This window comes from Equus asinus, chromosome 3, assembly GCF_041296235.1.
Source record: "Equus asinus isolate D_3611 breed Donkey chromosome 3, EquAss-T2T_v2, whole genome shotgun sequence".
Taxonomy (NCBI): Eukaryota; Metazoa; Chordata; class Mammalia; order Perissodactyla; family Equidae; genus Equus; species Equus asinus.
Genome location: NC_091792.1, coordinates 154,781,129 through 154,798,395, shown reverse-complemented (window position 1 = coordinate 154,798,395; position 17,267 = coordinate 154,781,129). Strand labels below are relative to the sequence as shown.

General features: G+C 51.5%; 1 protein-coding gene across 7 annotated transcripts in view; it reads right to left on the bottom strand.

Moving 5' to 3' along the window:
• SLC2A9 (solute carrier family 2 member 9) overlaps positions 1-17,267 on the bottom strand; it is a 231,717-nt gene that overhangs the window by 94,757 nt on the left and 119,693 nt on the right. For all 7 annotated transcript variants that reach the window (XM_070506228.1, XM_044767825.2, XM_070506230.1 and 4 more), the window contains one exon: positions 10,937-11,069. In XM_070506228.1, coding sequence (XP_070362329.1) covers positions 10,937-11,069 — 133 coding nt within the window. The remainder of the gene's footprint in view (positions 1-10,936; positions 11,070-17,267) is intronic.

The following is a 17,267-nucleotide window of genomic DNA, read 5'->3' as shown; positions in this document are numbered from 1 at the left end:
GGAGGAGCTCCCCTGATCCAGACGGCCCCCGGGCACCTGGCGGGGCACAGGAAGGGGTGGGCTGCTTCCTGCCGGCCTCCTGTGGGTCATCTCAATGCCCTCTTTGCTCTGGAGGCCACAGGGCTGCTGCCAAGTGGAAAGGCGGCTTCGAATCCTCCTCTGCCTCTGTCTCTGCCTCGGGGCTGGCCTGAGGCCTGGCCTCCACTGCAGTCCTGGGTGGTTGGGGGGAATTGGTTTGGCCCTGCTGGTTGGCTGACAACTGAATTTCAGGTATTCCAGGCTGATGGTCAATTCCAGCAAGTTCCAGGGGACACACAGCCCTTGGGGAGAAGGCACAGGCCTTTCAAAGGGACAGCCTCAGGGCTGGTTGACAAATCACAGGCCCCTTCTGAGCCCATTCTCAGCACAGCATTTACTGAGCTCTACTATGCTCCAGGCACTGTGCTCAGGGTCGGGGGCCAGAGGACAAAAACTGCAGACCCTGTGTGGTGTCCCCATCACACAGCCACATCACATTTCCTAAAGTGCATTTTGAGGCATTCCAATCCCAGGGGAGGCTCCATGGAAATAAGATTCTTTGGTCAAAGAAGTTTAGTAACGGTGCACGCTCTGTCTCTTTACATTAGAACAGTAAAGGTTCTGATAAGTCCTGCAGCAAAGACACTTGTTTCATTCTGTTTCGCTCCATCTTTCCTAAATGTATTCACTGGAACACCTACTGACAACCTGCACGAGTCCATCAGGACATGTCACTGGAACTGCGTGTGGTATGTGAGCGAATCCAGGAGAGGTGATTCCATGGAGGGCATGGAGCACAGAGTGGAGGCAAATATCACTGGGTTACTGGCCACCCTTGTCCTTTAGGAGGCCCCTTGGTAGGCAGAATAACGGCCTCCCACATAAGGCCACGTTCTAAGCCCCAGAGCCTGGGGATGTGTGGCTTACATGGCCAAAGGGCCCCTGCGGCTGTGGCTCGGTTAAGGACCCTGAGATGGGGACATGATCCTGGATTCTCTGGGTGGGCCCCGTGTAACCACAGGGTCCTTATAAGAGGGAGGCAGGAGGTCCGGGTCGGAGAAGACGTGAGGATGGGAACAGAGGCTGCAGGCGCCTCTGGGAGCTGGAGAAGCAGGAAGAGTTCTCCCCTGGAGCCGCCAGAAAAACACAGCCCTGCGGCACCTTGGTTTCGCACAGGGAGACCCGTTTTGGAGCTCTGCCTTCTGGGACTGTAAGATAGTTAGTCTGTGTTGTTTTAAGCCACTAGGTTTGTGGTAATTTGTTAGAACAGCCACAGGAAACTCATACAGAGCCACTGAAATCAGACAGCTGTTGGTTTAATGCCCCCTCGCTTTCCGTATGACGGGGGAAGAGCATCTGATCTCGCAGGCCATAGGGTCTCACCTGTAAGGTGGGGCTGAGGTCACCTGTGTCTCCAGGTTGTCATGACAGCCACCTGGGCCCAGGCATGCAGAGCACCAGCCCCGAGCCTGGATCCCCGTGGATGCAACGCTCATACTGTCCTCTTTCAGGGATAAGTAACCCGCTGGGAGACTAGCAGCCATGAGTGAAACCAGCATCATGCAAAACCTAAGGGCAAATGTGGGGCGTGTCTGCCCAGCGCTGCCCGAGGGCTGGCAGTGAGGGTGGAAGGGATGGGGTGGAAAACTCAGACTGGGCAGCCCCAAGCCTCGTGTTTGAGCTCACAGCACTAGGGGCAGGCTGGTGGGGCTGGAGCCCCTGCTACGTCGGGTCCTGGCTGTGTGACTATGGACGAGTGGCTCAGCCTCTCTGTGTCCCTGTCCTCACCTCTAGCAGCGATGACACTAATGCCTGTCTCACAGGTTGCATGAGGGCCAGGTAGTGAGCATACACCTGGAGAGGTGTGGGGCCGGCAAAGTGCTGAGCAGGTGTGCGTGTCAGCTGGGGAGCCTGCCGGGGTGGCACCTGGCTGCCAGGCAAGGGCCTTCTGGGGCGCCGGTTCCCTCGAAGTGCCAGGATGGAGGACAGAGCTCCTCGGGCATTTCCTTCTGCCTACGCAGTCATGGCCGCCTGGGGCTGGGCTCAGAGGGATTCTGAGGTTGTCCTCTCCGCCGGTGGGGAAGGGTGTGGATGCTGGGTTGGGCTGAGCCCAGCGGGCAGGGTGGTGGCTCACATGCCCCATGTTAGCTGGGCCTGAGTGGACAACACAGCCACCAGCCTCCATGGGATGGGTCTGGGAGACCTTTCATGGCCGGAGGCAGGACAGCCCCGGGATTCGGAAGCAGCCGGTGTGCTGATCGGGGAAACGGTGGCTGGGCTGGGGCCGTGTGACGCCATGTGCTTCCTCTTGGTCACATCGCGGGCTGAGTGGCGGCACTGTGTCAGCCCACGGCGCACACCCTCGACAGAGAATAAAGAAGAGCAGGTGCTCTTGACCGGGTCCGGATCCCAGCCCTGACGTTTCTGGATCAATCATGCAGGAACTGGAGGTTGCGCCTGCACCTGGCCAGCTCAGAGGGAGGACTGAGGGCCGGTCGCAGGCTCCTGCAGGCCCCCCAAAGCCACAGAACGCCCACCCCACGGGGAACACATGCGGCACAGAGGAAAGGGCACGGCCGTGCAGACACGCTGGACTGGGCTCACGTCTGGTCTGCCGCCATCAGCTGTGGGACCTTGGCGGGGCTCTGCAGCCTCACGCACCTCCATTTCTCAGGTTCCAGAGGGGTCCGTGTGACGATCTGGTGCGACAGCACCTGCGGAGTTCCCCCGCCCGGTGACCGGCTATGTGATCATGTGATATGGCGGCGAAGAGCCCAGTGTGGGGGCCACACTGACTGGCTTCCAATCCCCTCTCCACCACCTCTCACCTAGTCTGACCCCAGGCCAGTTACTTCATGGTTCTCTGCCTCAGTTTCCCCATGTGTAAGATGGACATACAGCGTTGGGCTGCCAGCAGTATTAAATGTCACACACACGAGGTCCTTAGAACAGTACTGGCTCTTAATGAGCAATGAGCACAGTAAATCTGTTACCTATCACAGTAGTACCTGCTACAGCCCCCGCCCCTGTGTTCTATTTTTCCTTCCTTTTATCTTTAGCCCGACAGTGGGTACAAAACGCTGCAGCCTTCTGTTGTAGGTCGAATTGTGTCCCCATAAACATGTTGAGATCCTAACCCAGTACCTGTGAGTGTGACCTTATTGGGAAGCGGGGTCTTTGCAGATGGAATTAAGACGTCAGTTAAGATGAGGTCACACTGGAGGAGGGTGGGCCCTGAATGCAATATGACTGGTGTCCCTATAAGAAGAGGAGAGAGCCACAGAGACACGCACACAGGGGGAGGACGGCCATGTGAAGATGGAGGCAGAGATGGGAGAGACGCCGCTGCGGGCCCAGGAGCTCCGAGGACAGCCGGCCGCACAGAAGCTGGGAGAGAAGGCGGGTCCCGCTGACACCCTGACTTTGGCCCCACGGCCTCCAGAACTGTGAAGTGTGTGAAGGCTCCCAGTTCATGGTCCTTTGTTACGGCAGCAACTACACTTTATCACCTCCTTTAGCATTATCACCTCCTGCCAGAGCAAAGCGCAGAACAACCTGCAGACGCCTTCCTTCTCGTGGCCTGGAGAGCCCCTGTGGCTAGGTGCGAGAGGGACCTTATGTGGAGCCCGGGGTGATGGCCCCCTGTGGTCACGTGCCGGGAGCAGCGCCAGCTCCTCTCTCCTGCACAGCACAGGCCTCGGGGCTTCTGAAAATAGGAGGTTTCATCAAAGCATTCATTTTCAACCGCTATTGGGATTTATGTTTGAGTTTGTTGGGGTTTTAACTTAGTTTTCGTGTCTTTTTATTACTGACAGCAGTAGGATCCAAAGTGGGGGACCTAAGAAGAGGTGTAGTTGAAAATATTGGGACTCCTGTTTGTAGTTTTATAACATTTCATTATGGACCCACCCTAGAGCCCTCACAGGGCCCCAGGGACGGGGAGCGGGGGCTCCAGCAGTGGAGGAGCTGACAGCTGCCCTTCATCTCTCTTTGCTTTTGGCGTAGATTGATACGTTGGTTTACTTGTGCAATTATCAGTTAGGGGATCTGGGAATGGCAGTATTTGGTTTTAATTGAATTAACCCTGAGAAATGTACAGGCAGTTTATAAAGAATCCTTCAAAGAGACCGGGGATGAAAGATATTACGAACAGTGGCAGCACAAAGACGGGAGAACACAGCTGCCTCCTCCTCCGTGCCCCAGCCCGTCGACAGCTGCAGTGGCTGCTGACAATAAGCTGCCTAGAAGAGGTTTTAAAAGGCAAGACATAAGTAATCCATCTCTTCAAGCTAAGGTGACATGTTAACAAGAGGGAGAAAGTAGCAACTTCTTGAAAGAAATTGTTCTAAGGGAAGAGACGTGTGGAAAGATTTCCATCACTGCGTGACTTGGAAGCCAAAGTACATACCCAGGTCGCCAGTTCAAACTCTCTCATCTGCACATTTAAAAAAACCTTACAAACTGTTTAAAAAATATTCCTGTTTAAAAATATTCCAAATGAAGAGTTTCAGTGGGTTTTGCTAAACTATGGTTGTTAAAATATAAAAAGGCAACATCTGATTATTTTGCAAAAACAATGGATTGACACTGGGGAGGGTGGAAATTTACTAGTTGCATTTCCACCTCCACGAGACGTTTCCTTCCTAGAGGATGGGATTCAAGACAAACACCAGATGCCTGAGTGCAGCCAGACTGTTGCCTTCTTCCATTTGGATCTATTTCCATCAGTGAGGTTCTTTTTGAGCTATCATCACCATTAAGGTCAACACTGAAATGATACTGGTTAGCGCTCTCTGAGGGTTACTCTCTGCTGGACACGGTTCCATGTGCTCCATCTGCCTTTACTGATTTAACTCACATATAAGCATGCTCTGAAGTGGACAGTATTCCCATTTTTCAGGAGAGAAGAGGAAAGAAACTTTCCATGGTCAGGAGAACTAGGATCCCTAAGTGCAGAGCCTGAGACAAGGATTGAGTGCAGGAGGTTGACATGAATAATGGTTGCAGAAAGCGGGTGTGAGGGGGTGGGGAGAGTGAGGCAGGGGAAGAGGAGGCCACACAAGGCATGTCACTGAGGAGCCTTCTAGGGACAAAGGGGGTCAGTTCTGCTGGACTTCTGAGCAGCACATGGAACATCTCCCAGAATTGCCCCCCAGGGGAGCATGGGCAATTATCTGCCAGCTCCTGCCCCAGGGGCATTAACTCCTGCACCTCAGGCCTGGCCACCCAGGTAATTTGTGCTTGTCTTAAGGGCAAGTGTTACAACAGTTTGGGAAAAGGTTGTGTGGTCAACTCAACTCTGGTGTGAATTCATTTGAATATACTTTCTTCTCGCCTTAATAAAAGCCAGACCCCTTGTAACTAGGTAATGTACTTTAGCTACTAGCACAAAAGAGAAAATGGAGTCAGACAATAAGGGCCATTATTGGGGCCCACTTCTGTCCACCTGGATGTGACCTTGCCTTCTGGATGTTTCCAACCATCTCTGGACTGTGGAGCAGCCCCTTAATCCAGCTCAGGCCACTGAGGCAGTTGCCCAGAGCATCCGTGGGTAAGGGACATTGACATTCCCTAAGGCACTAAGGCATCATTAGAAATGTGCTGAGATGCAGGGAGTTGATTTCAGCAGAATGCAGTTGACAATCCTCACAGGGTGGGAGTGAGACTGCCGGGGGTGTTCGGGAGTGGGAAATGAAGCCATTCCCATTAACTTCAGCGCTTTCACTTAGCTCATTATCAGAGCTCGTTCAGCTTCACCTCTAAATAAGCATCAAGTGGCTGTTTAAATAGCAACACTTGGAAGGAATCATGAGTCAGCCTCCAGACACCGCGAACACCTCAGTCTGGCTGGTCCCAGCCAATAGGTCCTCCAGCTGCTTTCCTTCCACACGGTGGCCGACCCTGCTGGTGGCCAGATGCTCTTACTCATTCTCCCCGCCTCCTTAGGAGCAGGCCCTGACTTTCCGTGGCAAAGTGCTCTAACTGACTACATTTCTCAGCCCCCTCGGCAGTTAGGGGAGGCCACGTGGTCATGCTCTGACCAAAGAGACACGGCGTAAGTGCGTGAACCTTCAAGGAGACTTTTTAAAGTGGAAGTGCAAGTAATCCCTTCTTACCCTCCTCCTTCTGGCTGGAATACAGATATGATGGCAGCCACTTTGGACCATGAGGCAACCTTCTGAAGATGGCAGACGGAGAGATGAAGGGCAGGGGTCCCTGACAACCTGAAGACTCGTAACAGCCTTAGACCGTTTGACAACATTTTCTTATGTGATAACAGAAATAAACTTATATCTTGTTTAAGACGCCATCATTTGGGTTTTCTATCATAAGGTGGCTGACCTTAATCCTGATATGCACACCCTTCTCTACAAAAACAGACAGACCTCTCCTGATCGTGATGGCAGCCAATAATGGGAAGTCTCCTTTTTCTATTTAGGCCAGGATTCTAGCTAGTAACTGGCTTCTGAATGCTACAGGAACATACTCCCTCCCGTCCACAAAACAACAACAACCAAAAGCATTGCTTTTTGCTTGTCTGGGGACTATGGCCGGGGCCCTCTGCCTAGTCTATCTGCCTGATTGGGGTTCCGGCAGCAAAGACCAATACAGACGACAGAGGAGGGGAGACAGAGCACGCCCAGGGAAGGAGCATCAAGAGGTATCGGTCCTTCATGCTGATGCACAGCTACAGCTTTTTTATCTTGCCTGTATCTTTTTCTTGAAGCTATCATCCTAGACTCCCTATAATTCTAGTAGAGACGTCAATCAAACCTTACAGCCCTCCATCCTCCAATTACCAGAATAAATGCAGACTAGCCAATCAGGGAATTTTAACTCCCAGGACAGTGATGGGTTCAAGGATGGCCATGTGACCCAAGAAGGGCCAATTAGAAGTCTTTCCTTCAGGGACTAAGACGTAGGCTGTGTGAAAGGGAATCTCTTTCTAAAAACAGCGTTTAAAGTTGGAGCTGCTCAGGACTATCTTGGTGCCCAGGGGAGAGAGCCTGTCTAAGAATGAAACCAGTGAACTCGAAGAATGTCTAGGATTTGTTGAGAGAACGACAGTACCTTAATGGCTTGGTTTTAGCTCCTGGATCCCACCATGCCTGAAGGAAGGCCAGTCCTTTCACTCCCTATTATTAGGAAGAACACTTATTACTCACTCCTAATAGTGCTTTCCTCCTGGAGCAGCATTACATTGGCATTCACTCCCTCTGTGCCCACCCTGCACTCACTCCTCCCCAGGAGATGAGAAGGGACTTAGCTGGTTGGTAAGCTGGGGAGAGTAATGGCCCACACAACCTAGTTCCTCCCTTTCATTTTGGGATCTGTCTGGCTGGAGGGGCACACAGTCTCTGTTCTTCTGTGTTCTAAGTTTCTCAGGGGCAGGCCCTGTCCGGGAGCCCATGAGTAGATCGCGAGTTCAGGGCAGGAGGACCATCTTATAAGGCTCTCCTCACCAACAGACCTAAAGCCACTTCTCCAAGTAGTCTTTCTCCACACTGAAAGTGACATTTTTACCCCATCTCCTCCACTTCTGCATCCATCTCTCAGCTGGCGTCCAACTTGGGCTGGAAAGAGGAGTGTTCATTATTCGAACCCTCAAACCCAGGGAAAGTGAGTTAAAAGTTTCCCTTTTGCTTATGCAGCTGAGTTTCTGTTTCTTACACTCAAAGATGTCTTGATCGATACAACTTCCCTGACTCCGATGTCTGATGCAACATCTTATCACATTCCCTGTGCTAATATTTTATTTCTACTCATTAAACAAACCCCCTTTCTCACAGTGGAGGTTTGGGCTCTTCCCCCCATTTTTAGGTGCTGAGCTTCTGCTCACCTGACAAGAGTGGCTCAAATGAATCAGATCCAGCTGGGACTTAATCCCTGGCCACTCTGAACTCGGGTGGGGAGGGGTGGGAAAGCTGGAAAGGGGCCTGTGGTATGGACTGGCTGCACTGATGGCCCCACTCATGGCCTCCCTACATCTATGGCCTTTGCTCTGTAACTGCCTCGCCCCACCCACTCTGACTCTGGGCTTGACCATGTGACTGACTTTGGCCAATAGGATGTTAGCAGATTTGAAGCTTGAAAAACTGCTTGTGTTTTCCACTTCTTATCCGGGGCCTCTGTGATCACCATGAGAATATGCCTGGGCTAGCCTGCTGGAGGATGAAGCGTGTGGAACAGAGATGGGCCATCCTGCCTTAACCAGCTGACCAGACATGTGAGAGAGCTTCTGCTGAGACCAGAAGAATTGGAAGCCAAGTCCAAATGAGATGAGCAGATTTTTACAGCTGGCCTGTAGACCTGGGAACAATTAGTGCTTCTGTGTCAGGGCAAGGAATTTCGAGGTGGTTGGTTATGAGGCATTATTATAGCGATAACTAACTGCGATGGGGCCCCTTCCCCCCAAATTACAAATAGCCCAGGCAAGGTGTGTCTCCCACAGTGCCCGACAAGGTGCTGGTAACAGAGTGCGGTTCATTTATGCTCACAGGTTCTAGAACAGGACTGTCAGAGTTCAAATCCCAGGGCTGCCTTTGTCCAGCTTTGTGTCTTTGGTCAAGTTATCCTGTCCTCAGTCTGTCTTCAGATGGGAGTAATAACGTGACCACTGTCCATGGTGGCTGTGAGGATTTAAGGATCTAATACACGTGAGGTGCTTAGATGGGAGAGTTCTCAAAACAGATGAGCTATTAACGAGTGTGTCCAGCTCCCTGAACCAGACCCGCACCCTCACCTCCTGGAGGGCTGGAACGCTGTTTCGTGCTCCTCTCTTCCCCCATTGCCTGGCAGAAGGCCCAGCACAGTAAATACCCACTGTTTGCTGAATGTCTGCAGCGCAATTAGCACTTTATGAGTACAGATGCAAATTTCAACATTCTCTTTCAACCTAGCCAACATCTTTGTTCTTTTTACAAAGCGTACGTGTAATATTTATCATTTTTTCACAACCGGCCTTCTGCCTCACTCCCCACTGTGCTAGGAAATCAATCTTTTAAGCCTGCTTCACTGTCCTGCATTTACATGCACTGCCCATTCCAACTGAGCTTAGCTGAAGTGCTTCCCAAAAGCTCTTCCCGAGTGGAGGGGCACCCGGGAGAGGGAGCAGGAGGAATCGTCTTCTTCCAACAATCCGCAGCCCAGCCTCTTTCCAGAACCAGACCCTCTGGCTCTTTCTGAGCCTTCTTTTTGCTCCAGAGCCCCACCATCTGGCAAGCAGCCTCATTCCCTGAAGACTGATTCCTGGGCTCTGGACGGCTTGCCTCCCCACGGGCTGTGTGGGAAATCCCCCAGGACATTACCCACTGGCCTCCCTCTGGGCATGAGGGTGGTGGGAGGGAAACCACTCTTGCATCCCAATCCTTCTGTCACTTACTGGCTGTGAGCTGGGGGAGCGGTCACTAACCAGCATACCCCGCCCCCCCCCCGACCCGTGGTCTTCTGCGGCAGTATGGGCTCAAGTCCTTCCCCCACCCCCACCTCATGCAAATTTTGTGCATATGGGTGCTCTATTGAAGAAGGCTCTATCTATTGAAGAAAGCTCTATCGAAGAAAGATCTGAGGTTTCCATCACATTTTTAAAGGCCTCTAGAAAGCAAAAACCACATAACCACAGCCTTGGGCAAGTCACTTCACCCCTGTAAGCCTCAGTTTCTTCATCCAAAAAAATGAAACAATGAAAATGTTCTCTGGTTTCACTTTATAGAAATGTTGTAAACAAGAAAATGGATCCAAACCATAAACTGCTAGACAAATAGAGGTAACGATTAATATTTCATTATGCTATTTTTTAACTCAGAAAGTACTTAGCTTGTGTGGATTTTAAGAGATGTTGCACAAATTATATTAAAGACTATATATTATTCTCAATTTTTTTTCATGGATGTGGACATTAGTAAAACTTAGATTACCGGACAGGACATGGAGAGAAAAGAGACAGAGTCCTCAGTAATAGTAACAGCAGACAATACTATGAACCTTACACGCATCATCTAATTTAATCCTTACAACGTGCCCATGGGGGGGGGAGTTTACATCATTTCCTTTTTACAGATGAGGATTCCAAAGCTCAGAAAGGTTAATAGAACGGCTCCAGGTCAGACGGCAGAGCGGGATGTCAAGGGCGGTGCTGGTTACTCTAAACCCCTCACGCTTAACCACGGTGCTGCCGACTGTGTCTCTTTTATGAAAAGAATGGGAATGCTGTTGTTCATTCTACATTGTCTCCCTCTAGACAAAGTGATTTTGCCTCTCCTGGGTTCTGCAGAAATGCTTCTGATTCTGAATACTGGGCCTTGCGTCTGACCCAGCGCTTCAGCATTTGGGGAATTTAAGGAAATGTACCTAAGATGACTCCCAAGCCCCACCATGAGCCTCATGTCTCTCCCGTAAAGCGGGTCTACTTCTGTCTCCCTCGGGGGCCGCTGGGGACGTTCTGGTGGGCCACAGAGCAGAGGCACCGGTCCAGTGCCGGTGTGATATTTGTGCTCATTCTCTGCTTGTATATTTCCTTTCCTTTCCTTTCGTGGGAATGTTAAGACAGGAGAACTGGTCAGTGAAGAGAGAGGGAGTGGAGAGAGGGCTGCGACAGACTTGAACCACTAAGAGATCTGCGTTCACATCCTCTCTGCAGCGGGGACCAGTGGAAAGGCAGCAGTGGAAAGACACCACACAGCACTGAGTACACCTGGCTCTTATCCTGCTCTGTCCTGGCTTTTCCAGGCCAACTGTGTGACCCATGTCCCCTCCCTGGGCTACCTGTAGCAGGCTGTTGGGAAGATGAAATGGTATAGGGCGTCCTAGGGCACCCAGCACAGCGCCTGCAGAGAGGGACAGCCGCAGGTCTCCCCACGCCGGGCGGCAGTGACCCCAGGAAGAGGCTGGAACTGGTGGGAAAGACAGAGGCCCCTACCTTGCTCGGCTGCCACCTGGTCATGCTTCTCAAGGAGCAGGTAGCGCGGGCTCTCGGGGAGAAAGGGCAAGCTCACCAGCTGGACCACGGCGGGGACAGCAATCACTCCAAACAGGTACGGCCAGGTGCTCTCCTGAAGGGAGAAGAGGAGGCCAGTGAGTAGACATGGCCTTTGGTCATTATGCTGGGGCTGGGCCACAGGGCCAAGCAGCTTTGGCTCTTTGCAGAAGGGCCCTCTGCTCTGTGGTCCACACGGACCAGCCCAGTGTGTCTGGCATTCTCCACGCAAGAGGTTGGTGAATCCACCTGGGAGGCAGTGACCTGAGAAGGAGGAGTTCAGGGGGGCCAAGGAGTGGCAGACCCCATCACCCCTGGGGCGTCACCGCGAGCCTGAGGGGCTCCACTCTTTCCTGCTTGTGTGGCCTCGGAAACCATCCTCATGGCCCCTCAGAGTCACCTCTTCTGTGGGATGCAGACAACCTCAGCTGCCTCCCAGGCTGTTGTGAGAGTGGGATCAGATAGTGCTCTGACTGTGGGGCCTGGCACACAGTAGGTACACAGAGGAAATTACTGCTCAGGTTGGTGCCACCACCTAGACGCGTCTAAGGCCGCGACACCTGACGCGTCCTGCTCCTGTGAGCGTACAGACAAGAAGGGCGGTGGCTGGAGATGTCCCAGTTCCCTACAGAAATGGGGGGCCGGGAGCCGGTGGTACAGCCCACCCTTGAGGTAGGAGAGCTTTTCACTTTCCAGGCGGCTGTGAAAGGCAAGCAGGGCCCCACAATGTGCTTATTCAAGAGGCTTTTGAGTGGCTTCCCACAGCACCATTCAGCTCTAATGCAGCTTAAATGCAGCACGGAGCCCTGACACTGTGTCCATCAAGGCGGCATTCTTCCCCATCTGCTTTTTTTTTAACCCAGGTTTACAAATAAACTCTCGCTGTGCCTCTCAAGAAAACAGATTATCAACGTGAGGCAGTTCTGATGGGGAAAAGGATGAAAAGCAAAATGCTTAGTGCCAAGGTCTTGACATGTTTTATTTCCTAAGAAAATAAAAGGAGACAGCCAAGGAGAAAATAAGACACATTCAGACCTGAAAAGACTTCACACAATGGGCGATGGTCCAGTGGGCTTCAGGTGGGGATCCCACAGGAATGTGTCTAAAGAACCCATGAGGGCCACACTGGCAGCGCCCTCAGGGTCAGTCTCTGTGTCTCTCCTACAGCTGTTCTCTTGGAGGCGGACTCCCCCCGTGGCGCTCTCCCAAGGCTCCCTCCCTCCCGGGCTCCTTGATGACAGAAGCCCAGGTACGTTCTCAGGTCACATGAGGGTAGAGGAGGCAGGGACCCCTGAAGCAGAGCAGGGGAGTGGCTTGTCAAAGCATAAGAGCCCTCTGGTTTGTCCACGTCCTGATTTTCAATTCTACTCCCCTTTCTGTATATAATAGCGATTTATATGCACAGAACTCTTCTGATTTCACCAGCCAGCACAGTTCTGTAACCACGGGCCCCCAGGACCAGTTCAACTGACCCCATCTTATCAACAGAGTAATTAAGAGTCGTCTTTCAGGAACTGAGAGCTCCGCCTTGTCCAGTTCAGGCCATTTGAGACCACCAACTGAGCCAGCACAAATACCCAGTAAGTGACCTCTTTGACATCAAAGGGCTGAAAACTCCACCCTCAGGTCATACTAAAGCCATCATTTTGTGAACATGTGTCCTATGAAGAGCCACAAGGCTTGACTATGTTCGCACAGATCATCGATGACCTCTCTTCTCCTCACTGCCAATCATCCATCGTCACACTTCAGACCGCCCTGCCCTTCATCCCATAAATTTTGCCCCAAGCCCTGGATCGCAGAGACAGATCTGAGAGCTGATGCCTCCTGTCTCCCTGTAGATCAATCTAGCAATAAAGCTGTTTTTTTTCCCTAAAAGCTGATGCTATAATAATGGTTTTCTTAATGTGCATAGGGTAGGAGAACCTCAATTTTGTCCGGTAACAGTCCCTCCACTGCCCTGTGAGGCCAATGCCAGCTTTTCACGTTGGAGGAGACCTCTATGTCAGAGATCAGGAGAGGAGACGGAAGGTGGATCAGTGGTTGCCCGAGGCCGGAGGGAGTGGGGAGTGACTGCTAATGGGTGTGGGTTTCTTTTCCTAGGTGATGAAAATATTCTGGGATTAGAAAGAGGGGATGTTTGCACAACTTTTTGAATACACTAAAAACCACTTTAAAAGGATGAATTTCATGGTACGTGAATTATATCTCAATTTTTACAAAAGATCATGGAATCAAAAAAAATGACATACATATACATGGAATTTTCACTACAACTTTTTTGGTGTGTGTATGTTGTTGTTTATTTTGTTTTCACTTAGAGCTTGGCTTGTCAAAATTCTCAATAGAGGAGTCGTTTTAAATGGAGTCGGAGCTGCCTTTCCAGAGAACTGCCCGGCCATCTTGAACCCGGCTGGGCTGAACCTCTGGACTGGGCCAGAACGGCAATTGTTTATAAGCAATTGTGTGAGAAGTCAGCAGGAGAACGGACATCCTGATCACAAAGACTGAGGATGATGGGCTTTCCGAAGACAGAATCAACTGTCAATCAACGTTCAGCCAAGACTAGCTCTCTGCCTCTAACACTAATTAGCATTCTCTCTGCTACAACCTCCCTTCTTTGCCTTTAAAAGACCCTGACTTTTACTCCCTAGCGGGACACTATTTGGATTTCTGAAACTGTGCTCCCCGAATTACAATTCTTTGATTCCAAATCAACACCTTGCCTCTTAATCTGGTTTCTGTTTTTGCAGGTTGACAGGCTGCTGCCTCGGTAAGAATAAAAACAGAAAGCTGAGAAAAAAGACAAGGGAATCAACACAATTAAGCTCCTGCTATGTGCCAGGCACGGTGTGAGCTCATTGCATCATTGTCTTGTTCAACCTCCCAGCAGCCGGGAGAGGCTGGTGCTATTTTTGCACATTAGATACGTGGAGACGGACATGCTTGTGCTAAGGCCTCCCAGCCAGGAGCCGCACAGGCAGGAATGAAGCCCAAGCTTTTCCCACAGCATCATAACAAAGGGGCATGTCCCAGGGGTGGCATCCTAGGAGCTGCCACTGGGTGGAAGGAGGAGATGAGCTGGAAGGGCACTCCTGGAATAGGAACAGCACACACAGATGTGCAGAGGCATGATCCACCCACGCTCACTGGAGAACAACAACTGTAGCAGGATTGTGGGACCAGGGGATGCTGGAGACGGCGGAGCTGAGGCTGGAGTCTCAGATGGAGGCTGGGTCGTGGGTGCTTCACTGTTATTCTGTGGCACAGGGACCTGGCTCTGAGGACAACCAGGGGCCTTAGAAGCATCCACACACTTAACTGAGATGGACACCCTCTATTTCCTTGAATCTACAGGTCAGTATTTCTGGAATCGTGCAGTCAGCGAGTATACTGGATGGATTCCTCTTATTACTGAGAAGCTGAGCCTGTGGTACAGCCTATGACCCATGGCATCTCAAATACAAGGACATGTGCAATCTTTCCTAAGGGTGATCACTTGGGTGGCTGTGGTCTGGTCTCCACCTCTGGAAAAAACAGATGCTACTGACCCCTGGGTTGGTGAACCCCAGTTTGAGATGCTGACAGTGTCTGGACTGGAGGAGAATGGCAGGAATGTCCTGAGTAGAGTTTGGGCCTCAGTTTTCTCATCTGTAAAATGGGGGTGATGCCTAATCACTGGCTGTCGGGAGGGTTCAATGAGTCACGAGATACACAACGTGCTCAGCATTGGCCCCTACCCACTGTGCGCCTTCAACAGGAGAGAGTGCTGTTTACTATCAAGCACGGTGTGAGGCATGTTACACAGACTGCCTCCTCAAATCCTCACCACAGCCCTCTGAGGTAGAGCCTGTTATTATGCTCATTTTACAGAAATATTCACTGTAGCACAGAGAGGTTAAATAGCTCATTGAGGCCACAATTCCATCAGAGGCAAAGGACTGAACACCGGTGTCGGATCCCAGAACCCGAGTTCTGATCCATCACAGGTGCCTCAGTGACCAGGGAGGGGCCATGAGGCCGCAGACCCCGGGGCATCCAACCGTCTTCCATCTGCTTCGGGCCAAAGAGTCCTCTGTGGCCCCTGACGGTGTCCCGGGGCAGTTGGTCCCAGCCTGGAGCTGAGGACTCAGCATTTTGCATTACGCTTGTGACTTCTCGCCCTCTGAGGGCACATGGTAGCTGTTCAATAAACATCTGATGGAGAAACGAACATGCATGGGAGGGGGCTTTCTTACACACAGACCCCTGCCCTCTGCAGGGGGCAGCCCCTAACCTTCATTTTCAGGAGCTGTTCAAACAAGAAGGCATGTTTTAAAAAACACGTATTATTCCCCTAACACAGGACCACGAGGGGCCACCAGAAGTTAATCCCAGAGGAGTCTTTGTGCTGCCAGCGAGAGCTGATGTGTTCAGTGAAGCACGAGGTGAGAGTTCTGGCAGACGCTTATTTTAGTCGGGAGGAGGGACCAATGGATAGTCTTGTCTGCCGAGATGATCTTTAACTCCCTCTCAGGTCAGGTGAGTGGGTCTTGCAATAACCCGATTATCTCGCTTTTCAATCTGCAAGGTTTCCTTTTTTAACACAGTCTTGTCTTTGATGTCGTACTTCCCCCAAGCGATAGACGACTTCAGGCCTTTCCATAAATAGCGTCCTCCTGGACTGTGATGAGACAGCGAAAAATCTTAAGTAGAGTTGGAACCATTGATCTTACCCTAAGCGAGGTCCTTATTAAGGACATCACAGCATGCCCTCAGCCTCCCAGACCAGTGGAGAGGGAGGGTGACGCTGGCTGGTCACTCATGCCACCAACGTGCCACTGACGCTCTGTGCTGCTGGAGGCAAGAAGGGGAAGACAGAGACCTCCCTCACATGGTGATTTGGGAGGTGATATGGGATATATTTCTCCATATGTCTTCACACTAAGGCACTAATTATAATAACGGCTAACATTTATCACGCTCTCCATGTGTCGAGCTCCATGCTCGGTGCTTTTGAAACATAATTGCTACAGCGTGCTAAATACGCACAGTTCATGATGTCGCCAAAATACAGCCATGGTTCCTGTCTCCTGCTTACCTTTAAAATTTAACCAGGGGGGTGTTCTTCCCCCCATCCCAGGGGCTCAGTCTTAGGGGATAGATAGTCCTGGTTTCAATTTTGACATCAGAATGGCCAGCCCAAAATAATAACCAAAATCAACCCGACTGAATGACAAATTTCCTGAATCCCAGTCCGAGCCCGCTTCGGGCTGAGTCTGCGGTGGAACGAATCGGGGGGGGTGGGGGGTAAATGGTTGCTTCTCATGTCTATTCCTCTCCTTCCTACCCCCAACTTCTCCCCCCGCTTCTAGCCAGTGTCTGACCCTCCTGGGTCCAAGCTGGGGATGGAGGAGTGGTAAGGAACTAGGTTGGGTCTCTAGGGCCGACAGATGTTTACAGCTGATATTTTTTCCTCGTGAGCACCGTCATGGGAGCTCTGGAGAGTTCCATCCCTGAGACCACCCTCTCCTCTGAAGTTTCCCTGATCCGGGAGTTTGCATTCCTTTTTCTCTGCAGCCCTGAGGAACCCAGGGTCAAGGCTACAGTGTATTGTTGTGAAAGTTGCACTCAGTACCCCAAGGGTCCTGAAATCCACTCACCCTGATCTCCAAGATGAGGGCCCATGGGGCTGCCTTATTAATTATGTTTTATATTTTCTGTATTTTTTGATGCTTTGGCATCTTGGGGCCTTACTGATCCCGGAGGGGCTGCCTCTGCCAGGACCAGCTACGTCCTAGGATGACAGACCACTTGCCTGAGAGCATGCCTCTAACATGCAAACCGACCAGCGGGAGCCACACTCCGACCACCCCCTTTATCTGACTCTCACACACCACCCCAGGATTTCTCCTGCACTGTCAGCCCAGCGTCAAGTATCAGACAACTAGAGCCAGCCCCTGTAGCCCAGAGCCCATCCCAAATTATTCAAACTATGTAGTCCTAAACTTGTTCAAGCTTGCCTACCCTGCCTCGCCATTCCGCCTCGCAGAAACCACAAGAAAGGCCCTGGGCCATGTTTTCCCTCTCCTTCTGCCTTCTGACAGACACTGGTGCTTCCTCGTGTGGCCCTGCGTGGGAACGGGGTACCCCCTCCACATGGGAACTGTGAACCGTAAACTTCTTTCAAAGGCAGCGTCTCCGTGACTGTCACTTTACCATACCTGATTAAAACCAAATCCCAGGTCATTTTAGAACAGCGGGCCACCCCTCTCCCCCAGGCAAGGTACCCCAT